Here is a 10544-nt window from a genome sequence, read left to right as displayed (position 1 = left end):
GGTACTAAAATTTTGACCATCAAAACTTCATTCCTAATCTTTTTCAGAGATTAAAGAAGAAAAACAATTGATATGAGGCTCAGACTAAGCTTCATACCTCACCAAACATAAATCCCTAACTTAATCCCTCTCCAAACCTAAAATCTAACCTGCTGTTGCGCAGCACGTGTACTAACCATGTGTTGTTGTATGTCTCTATGAAATTATAATAGTTGTGAATGTCAGGAAAAAATATGTTAAAGAGTGTTTTTATATCCTTTGGGTTTTGTAGTAGTCCCCCAACAGTTATATGCAAATTTTTGGTGCCAACAATGTACAGTTGGGTGTGTCAATTGAATTCCTCCAAATCAACATAACCCCAAGTTCAAATTGAGTCCGAAGATCTGTAGAAAATCCATACTCATACCATACAAAATGTTCCATTCTTCAAAAATTGGAAGTTGCCATGTGACGAGAAAGATGTCTATTTACACAGTTGCTTTTGGTGATTTTCTTCTATCCTTTACAAATTTCACTGGCAATTGATGTATTTCTGTAGTAAAATGAGGATTTTCTACATAGCATATGAACCCTTGGGGAAACAAAAGATCGGCCTCAGCTTTGAAGATCACCTTTACTTGGAGAGGTACACTGGTTTTTGCTCGATGTACATGGCCTTCTACGCACAGATGGAAACCATCAACCTTTAACCTTGAACTCAACCTTGAGTTCTACATATCAAGGCTTTGCACAAAGCCCAACTGCAATGAAAAGAACATATTACTACTCTACTACTGACATAAAACCATACCCAAGTAAATGCATGAATTCATGTGTAGATTTCCCAAGAAGCATCTGTCTGTAAATGTGAAACACTAGCATGCACTGCAGGCATTCATATATCAGGTATTTAATAGGGCAGTTTATGCAAGCTTTCCATGAATATGCAAGTATACATACATATGCATCACACTGGATAATTACTTTCCACAATTATTTTAGTCCACATGTCCATTCATGCAATGTGAAAGTTCAATATCAGTATCATTGTGGATCACGGATCCTTGTTGATTCTCGATAATTGTATAAAAACTTGAATGGGGTGGCTGACAATCACTACCAAAAAACTAATCAACTTGCTGAAGCAAAACGCAAACTCGGCAAGTTTCTGTGTGAAATTTAAAATGGAAAACTATCATATACATGCTAGTAAAATACACGAATATGAAAATCCCAATTCTTTTACACTCATACCCATTTTCCTTTTCTAAAAAAACATTCCTTTCCTACCCCTAACCGACCTCAAATAATTGGGATAAAGCTTGGATGATGATGACGACGATTCCTTTTCTACCCTGTCATGGAACTAACAGGTTTGTGACAATGCCTAAGGCACCCCTCAGTTTCGCCATGGCACCCACACGAGGGTAAGGGCACCACCACGGACTTAATCGGTTCATGGTAGTTTCGTCACATACCTAACAGGTCCATGATGGTGCCTGAGCCATCCTGCATCCTCTTAGAGGCCCAGGAGGGCAAGCGCACTGCCACAGACCTATTAGGTCTATAGCAGTTGTCACAAACGTAATAGGTTCGTGATAGTAAGGAACCCCACACTGGCCTAGGAGGTTGAGGGCACTGCTAGAGATGTCTTAAGTCCATGATGGTTTTTCCATGGACTTAACAGGTCCATGACAGTGCCTAAGGCAACCCACACCCTCTTGGAGTCCCAAGAACTTTTGGGCCCCACCATAGACTTGTTAAGTTCATGGCTGTGGTCTGTGACGGCGCCTAAGGCACCCTTGCCCTCATTGAGGCTAGGAGTGGCAATCGAGTTGGGTCGACCGAAACTGGGTTCATGTCCATCGGAGTCTGAGTTCAAGTCCAGCATGGACCTATCGGCTCGGGTCGGAGGTGACCCAAGTCCAGCAAAAAATATGTTAAAAGTATAAGTTATAAATTTACTAATATATAAAATGAAGTTTTTATTTTTTTTTTAATTTTCGACCTCGGTCTCGGTCTTGATCGGGTTTGGGTGGGATGTAGCTGGGTCGAGGTTGATCCGAACCAAACCCGACCAGCTGACACCCCAAATGGAGGCCCAGGAGGGTGAGGGCACAGCCATCAACCTGCTAGATCCGTTTTTTTGTGTTTTGTGTGTTTTGGGGGTGGGGGGAGCAGAAAAGGAATATCAAAGAAAAAGATGGAAATATGGGAATCAGTGTAAAAAATTTGAGATTTTGGTATTCCTATAATTTTCTGGACAAAATTGAATATATACGATAGTTTCCCTTTAAAAAATAATGTAGCAATTATGGAATTAAATCTAGCTCCCAACAGACCATGCTATAATGCTGCCAAATTAGAAGAGACAACTTGTTGGCCAAATAAACCCAATAATAATAATAATCATAATAACAGGGAAAACACAGGCACGTTTCGAGTTTGTAATTTATACAACCAGGCCACTGGATGAGTTGACTTGACTCACCAAGTTTTCGCAACTGCAAAAAGAACTTCTATTCTCTGGCAATAAAGCAAATGCATGTGTGCTTGAGCACGGTGCTAAACTATTCATGGATGATTGATAAGTGCATGTATATTTGCATATGCATGTGTCTGAACTATTCTGGCTAAAGGCTGGGCATGAACAAGTTGCCTGTGCAAGCCGGTGCAAGCACAATCTTTCCACTATCCAAATAAACATCAGAAAACAGCCTTTCAAATATTACCCAAAAATATCAGCAGTGGCGAACTCTACAAACCTTTCTCAGAAATAGAATGAGGATATTATCTGCGGCCCATTCCAATGGCATGTCAAAGTAATAAGTTCCCTCCATAATTTTCACCAGCAGATGCCTACACAGATTCAAAGTGAAAAGCAGTCTTACCAAGAAATAGAGAGACAAGATAACCATCTATAAACAACAAACTTGTTTGAGAACATGGAGAAAAATAAAGGAAAAGGACAAGCCCTGTTTGAAAAAGGATCCACAAGCGTGCAACTGGCTCTATCCTCAAGTCAATAACACGCACAAGATAATTTATGACCAAATAAATTTCTTTAAAGAATAGAGCCATAAAATAATCCGTACAAACTGAGGAGAGCTCAAGGAAAGGAATGGATGTAGGATATTAGCTCCAAGAAAATTTGATCAATATTTGAGCCACAGTGCAGATTTAAGTAACAAAGTTTCTTCCATAGCCTAAGCTTCACTGCATTAATATAAAATTTTCTATAAGAAAGAATCACAGCAACAACTAGGAAAAAATACATATTAGGAAAATCATGTACCAGAAAGATATTCTTAATAACCCTCATTCAATTTCGATCGTTCTAATGTGGGAAATGATTTTTGAGGAGGAATCAAAAGTCTTATACAAAATTTCTCGAGTGTTCATGAAAACTCTCGAATAATTTTCCTGAAATCCTGAAACCAATGATTTCTCCTGCTTTGGCAATTCAGTATTTAATTTGTTTTCTGACAGTAATACTGTGTTATATAGGACATTGTGTAAGTGAAATTTGAAACGGACATTCCCCGAGGGTAATGAAGAATTTTAAGAGGTAGGGAAGTGCACCACTAAAGTAACCACAAAATGTTGGTAAGCTAGTCTTACACCATACGGGACACATGATACTTGCTAGTCAATGTTATAAATACTACCAAACTTACAGCTGGTCCAAGGTTGCACTGAGAACTGGACACTGCTGTGCTCTAGGTCACCCCTATTCGCAACAGCATTCCCTCACAAATTATATGCAACAGTGTCATTTGAAGGCATCTAAGATAATTAGAAGTGAGTCAAAGCATGGCCCACTTAACCTTGAGAACTTCAGTCAATCACATTACCATCACAATTTACATTCGACCAAAATACTATGGTCCTTCTATGAGAAAATGATTGGCCAAGAGTGGCATAGTTTGGGCACTATTAGCAATCCCCAGTCACTTGAGAATGGCATCCCCTAAGCTAGCTTCTCCCCCAAAATCACATAGAATGAAAAACTTACCTGATTCATGACTATTTCAATAACATGGTAAGTAAGGAGACAATGACGAATATTTGAGGAGATGATGGCTATACTCTTTGGCTCGCCCATAAGGGCAGCAGCAAGCTAAGAAGTCCAATAGTTTTATGTTGTGATCAACTGGGACTTTCTCAGCATGAAAAGGTATGCTAGGCTGGAGATCTAAGTAAGGAAATTTGTGTTCGTCATCCAACTCGCCACTGGTGGGTTTTCTCTCTCACTAGAGATAGCCAAGCACAAAAGGAGGAATAGTCCCTATTTTGTTATATGCCACCCCTATGATCATCATTACAATAGAGGAACAAGTCTCAGCAGCCCAAAGACTATTTGGAGCCAATGAAGTTAAGCCTCTTCCATGGACCATTCTGATGGTATGAACCTTGGGTAGATAAATCATAAGAATGCCTTAACCAAGGAAAACAGTAAATCTGTCACAAGAGGATTGAAGCCTCTTCAGAAATTTCAGCAAAATTGTCCTTCAAACCTCCGCAAGGCATTCAATGTGTGTTCAGATCTTCTATGATTTATAGGTTTGAGTGGGAATTAGATCTAGAGACAGGTTAGAGAGACCAACTCTGATTGGGACTCGGCATAGCCGAAATTGAGTCAGAGAATTAGCCAAGCCTTCATGGAGAATAGTGAAAGAAGTCGATTCGAGTGAGTTCGGAATCAACTTGCTGCATTTTAGAAATATTTTCAATCTAGGCCATAAGCCCACTATCCTTTACGGAGATTCTTAAAATTTTACCAATTTGAAAACTAATGTTAGATGAATGGCCCTCAAATTTATTCTAAGAGTGGAATTTGACCTGCTTTTTCTGTTGTTATTGGCCTCTCTGACCAGATCAACTTTTCACGACATTCTCTTTGCCAAAAGCTGAGAGCCAAAGACAATTTAATATTTTTCGGCATGATTTGATGCATAAGGTTCAGAATAATCTGTTTCCCAGATGGGATCTCTGATAAAATCTTCTCAATATAAAGGTAAAGGAAACCCCTCTCATTGCCATTTCTAAATAAGGTTTACAAACAATGGTAGCACTTGCATCTCCCACAATTTCCTAACATCTTTGCAACCATCATATGTCAACAAGGGATGGTTGAGGCGTCTCAGTCCTCGGTTTAAATTTTTGATGGACTTTTCACATGGTTGAATGGCAGTCCCAAAGTGTCCTTTGTTGACATCTGACACTTGGGGAGGTGATAGGTAACTGTAGAAAATACAAGTGTTAGCACAGAGTACTTTCCTTTTTAAAATAGATATTACTTAACAACCAGCAGATAAATGGAAATTTACATGCTGCTAACCTCTAGCTCTGTATAGTAAGAAGAAAAGTGCAACTTCTAAGACACCTATAAACAGATAAAAAAGTCAAATAGCGAAAATCAAATTGAAATATACAAAAAAAGAGAAATTTGCAGGAATATAGGTAGCATACCTGCAGAAAAGGAAGGACTCTGTTGTATACTTCTGTGAGAAAACTCGACTTTCCAAAAAACCTATGTCAATATTCAAGACATCGAGTTGAGGATCTGTAACATGTACTGAATATACTATAAAAATACAGACCATTAAAAGGATCCTCAAGACATCGAGTTGAGGATCTGTAAGCTGTACTGAATATACTATGAAAATAAAGACCATTAAATAGATCCCAATTCCCAAGTACTACAGACAAAAAAATAAGATTGTAATGTTACACAGATTGAAATAGAACAGCAAATTTGTCAGGACGAGAACTGGCCTATACCACAACTGGCTTTGATGAAAAACCCAGAGAACCAAGTCGTTAACTAGAATAGCTTGACTGCTTCAACTAGTTGATTACTTGGACCAGTGGAAGGAGTGTTTTAGACCAGACTTCTCACTCTTGGAGTCATGGTTGGCATGTTCTTTACAACTCTAGTATCTCCATGAAAAGGGTTCAAAAGGTATCAGATCTAACACCCAATATGAAAGTTACTTTACAGAAAGAGTTTTCTTTCTTTTAGTTTTCATTTCTTATTGAATTAAAAAATTTACAACTATTCATGTGGTCTAATAAGGGTGAGGACCTTAAACTTTCCCTTAACCCGTCCGAAGCTTGTGTAAAGGAGGTGATTTACATTAGGTAGGCAGCCAACGTAAAACATTGCCAAATCTTATCATGAATCCTAAACCTATTCTTATTGAGGTTATGGGCCTTGAAAGAGAAGAATGGAGGAATAAGATTCATGTAGCCAACCCCAAATAATTGGAATAAGGCTTGGATGATGATGATGATAATGAACTACTCATGTGGTAGCATCTTGTGGTTGTGGCAAAGTTTAGGTCATGACTGGAGAGCATCTAAGATACATTTGTTTAGTATGCCACCAACATGAAGGCAGTAGGAAGATTTTTACCTCCAATATTAACCGACTCCAAAGGCAAGGGCGATCTGGAAGAATTTTTTATTCTCAAGTTTCTCTAATTATGCTATTTCATATTTGTTTCTTTATGGACAGTTTGTCATATGAGTAACAGAGAGATCGCTTGACAAGGCTGAGGTTGCAGAAGAAAGTGGGAAGTAGCATTATAGCTGTGCCCATAGATCATGCAGTTTAGAGGCTCCAGGCACAATGATGACATGGGAGGCAGATATGATATCAAAAGGTAAATGATGCTGACCTTCTCTAGGACAGTGGAGGTCTATTCCTTCCACTGCTGTGCAACCTATGATAAGTTAGTCTGAGGAAAAGACCCAAAAAGTGAAATCACAAAAGCTATAAATTAGCTACCCCTTACGAAAAATCCCGGAAGCCATTTTGATCTTTCTACACATCCTATATTACTGCACACTTGTTCACTCTTATAGAAGGATGTTGCCCCTCCCTTTGAAAAGGTAAACAACTCGATTGCATCCAAAAAACTAAGCTAAGAATAGTCTAGAGAGGTGAGCATCTCAATTATAATGCATCTCTGTTCATGCATAAATTTGCAAATTCTAGGCTGGTTCCAGGACTAGTCGCCCCAAAACACCAAATTCTGGGCTGTACCAGGAGAAACCTGGACTTACGAGAGAGAGAGAGAGAGAGAGAGAGAGAGAGAGAGAGAGAGAGAGAGAGAGAGAGAGAGTAGGAAGGGGCATTGTTAAGAGAGCAAGAGAAATGACTCATGGGCATACAAGGAAATCCACAGGGATGACAATCAGGAATGAAATAGACTCTCAAGTTCCCAAAGAAACACCTGTGACATAGGATTGACTGGTAGAGAGGGAAGAAATTAAAATAGATAAAATTTAGAGTGGGGGATTTGGGGGCTTCAGTTTCAAATTAACTACAGGCATATTGTAAACTGGTAAACAGCTTACTGATGCCATCCCCAATTGCATTTTGGAGTAGAAATGTAGTTACTAGTTTGTTTATGAGATTTATATTTAAGGACTCAAGTAATATGATAGACTTCACAGGGATTTGTATTACAAAATATGAGTAAACCAACTTGGCTACAATGACGTGAAGTTTATGTGTGCGTGTGTGTGTGTCGATGTATACATCTATCCATCCATATGTACATACATTTCTGCATTATGAAGATACATTTATATGTGCATTATAAATTAAAAAACATGTACATGCAAGCATGCATGACATACATAGTTGCAAGCATTGCATGCATGCATGCATATATTGTGTTAATGCATAGCAACATACATATCTGGGTGTGTACATATATAATAGAGATTTCCGGATTCCCTTTAATCAGAAATTGATCAAGCCAAGTGCAAACCAACTAATTTGACCAGGCCAACACCTCATTAGATTATGGCAGTTTATGATAAACCCTGATTTAAGACTCATGGTCCCCAAACCATGATATTTACCGTAGAATTCCATAACACAGTCATACATGAGGTAACTATTCTTGAAGCATGTATCTGTACGATGAGAACTATCAATGTTCCAGGAAAAATTACAGGAATCCAAAACTCATATCCAGCAAAGAAATGAGGCACATGATGGGCTAGTAGATGCTGCATAATATGAACTAAAACAAAGCAAGAGAACAGTAACCTTGCATGTGCTGATCAGTATAAATGCAAAATCAATCTTATAACGAGATGTAGCATTAAGGGAAGAAAGACAACATGTTCAAAATTCGGACCTTTTCAGAAGCCGAAAGCAAATAAATATCTCCTCCATGTCTGATTTAATTTTTAGCTCAATGTACTGTGTAAGAAGCTCACAACAACTTGATAGAGCCTTATCCCATTCATTATTCCCAGCATCAAGATCTAGAGCTTGGGCCGATAAGAGACGTTGCAGAGTATTGGACAGCAGGCCAGGTTCGCCAAACATGCTGTAATATTCTGCCAAAAGATTTAATATTAAGAAGTTGCTATGCTTAAACTTCGAAATCCAAGACGGAGGATTCCCTTTCCACATATGTATATTAACAACACTACCCATCCTTCCCCTAGAGCTTTCAGTAGTGTCTGACTTGAATATTTCACCAGGGCAAACATTCTCGCAAACTAAAATAGAATCACCAGATTTTTGAAAATGCACAGGAAGTGAATCAAGAATATCATGGTGTAAATTATCGGGCAAATCTCGTATAACTGATCTGGCGACTTTACGTGTAGATGCAGGCATCACATCTGCCATGTTCCCCTTCATGATGGTAGCATGCATATTTATGTCTCCAGTGGGAGAAATGGAGGCTGCTTCGATCCTCTCAAGGTTTTCTATTTCTACCTATCAAAATAGATCATCCATGATCAGCATGTACGTCGAAACAGCCAGCACAAGCATGCATGAATCACAAAGCGAAAGATGACTAACAGATGAAAATTATTATATGATGGAAAGAACTGGAAATGGTAAAAAAACAGATCAGTACTCTAGAGTAATAAGTACTACAGGGTAATTATGTAAGGTGTTCAAACAAATTTTCAAAGAAAATGATGTTGACCTAATTAAACAGAAACTACAACAGACAACTTGGGTGCGGTAAACATATGCTGCTAGGCAGAGTAAAAATGGTATAAAGCTTTATTCAATTGAAAGATGGAATTTCATAACAAACATTATGATAGAAATTTGTTGAGGACTCCCTAAGAGTCCTCTATATGTTAAACATTATGCTAGAAATTTGTTGGAACTCCAGTTTGTGAGATCCTATGCCTATGCAACCCTCTCTAAAAGCTTATATAAATTTAAAGAAAGATGAATGCGGAATTCTAAAAGATGAAGGTGCACATCAGTAATTTGTGGGAGCCCTAAACTTTTTCTAGTATCCGTAGACCAAACATCTCATATCCATTGAGAATATTTTGTCCATTCAAGAAAACTCATTTGTTACCCATAGTGACATGAAGAAGAGGACATCAAGAACGTTCTGGTATGGCACAAAGTACAAGAAAGGTAGGGCACCAGGTTATACATAGTCCATTTGCAGAAATTCAAAGGAAACAAAAAATAGGCCCCTTTGGCAAAAGCGACCACCCTGCCTGCCTAGGCATAGTTCAAAATAATCTAGGGAAAATTAAAGAAGAGAAAAAGGAGGGAAAAGTAAAAGTAAGAGATTAGAAAATAGTAAAAGTGGGAAAGAGAAAGAAGAAGAAAGAGAAAAAGAGAGTGAGAGGCATGAGGAAGAGAGACAGAGAGAGAGAGACAGAGAGGAGAGTGGTGTGATGGTCTAGAATGACCAGCATGGAACTCCTTTTATATTAATAAAAGTAACCAATTACATTACTGTATAATGTATAAAAAATTAATAATTAAAATAAAGGAAAAGATTTTTAAAGAATATTTAAAGTGAAATACAATAAATGCATGAAATGACACAAAACATTACAAAATTCAAGAAAAGAGTTCTTATTATAAATTACAGATTTAAAACAAAAATGAAGAGAAAAACACAATATATGAAATATCCCATCAATACAATACACTTTAGAATAATATCAAATTAACACAATAAATAGGAAAGGCTTTAGGACCAGATGGCAATAAGTTTATAAATTTACAAATCTATGAATCAATGCAATAAGATAAGTATTGACTGCCAGTAATTTACCAAAGACAACTATGCAATCATACAACTGCGCCTTGGCCGTCCCCATGCCAGTCATGCCAGTCCCAAGGCCGAGTAAAGGAGGATAGTTGTGTTAGGTAGGCAGCCAGCGTAAAATTTTGCCACATCTTTTCAAGAATCCTGAATCTATGTTATATGTTCATGCTAGGGCGTTCCCCATAAGCGATCCTTTCGTGGCCTAAACAAAGGACAATGCTATGGAAGGCTACGGTATCAGCCACCCTGTGGTCCATCTGGTTTCAGAATTTTCACAGGCGAAAGTATTTCACCAGAGTGTCTCAAGGAAAAAATTGTCACTATGGTCATCTTTTAGATCAAGAACCACAAAAGTAGACAATTTGAAGGAGTGGATGGAGACCCCAATACTTAGGGATCGAGATCCCTTGATGGGATGAAGCGAGTACCGCTCGAGCTCCTGCTCCACCACCATTTGGATAATAGTGTAGTATTGGAGTCTCTTATACTCAAGAT

The 10544-nt window shown here is 38.2% G+C and overlaps 1 protein-coding gene across 30 annotated transcripts in view; it reads right to left on the bottom strand.

Moving 5' to 3' along the window:
* Positions 1 to 384: 384 nt before the first annotated feature.
* REV1 (DNA-directed DNA polymerase) overlaps positions 385 to 10544 on the bottom strand; it is a 52214-nt gene continuing 42054 nt past the window's right edge. For 13 of the 30 annotated variants that reach the window (XR_016046335.1, XR_016046336.1, XR_002281783.2 and 10 more), the window contains 4 exons: positions 8139 to 8731; positions 5452 to 5512; positions 2745 to 2838; positions 385 to 740 (listed from right to left, as the gene is read on the bottom strand). Coding sequence is in view for 8 of the 30 variants with exons in the window: in XM_020670269.2 (XP_020525928.1) it covers positions 711 to 740; positions 2745 to 2838; positions 8139 to 8731 (717 nt within the window). In the remaining 22 variants the exon portion in view is untranslated. Of the gene's footprint in view, positions 741 to 2744; positions 2839 to 4821; positions 5224 to 5309; positions 5366 to 5451; positions 5513 to 8138; positions 8732 to 10544 lie in introns of those variants that run through there. The other 17 variants (XR_016046337.1, XR_016046329.1, XM_020670269.2 and 14 more) reach the window with 5 other exon arrangements.

Source organism: Amborella trichopoda, chromosome 12 (genome assembly GCF_054954075.1).
Source record: "Amborella trichopoda isolate Santa Cruz 75 chromosome 12, AtrichopodaSantaCruz75HAP2 v2.0, whole genome shotgun sequence".
In the NCBI taxonomy this organism is placed as follows: Eukaryota; Viridiplantae; Streptophyta; class Magnoliopsida; order Amborellales; family Amborellaceae; genus Amborella; species Amborella trichopoda.
The sequence above is the reverse complement of the archived record's forward strand: the minus strand, read 5'-3'. Positions and strand labels throughout refer to the sequence as shown.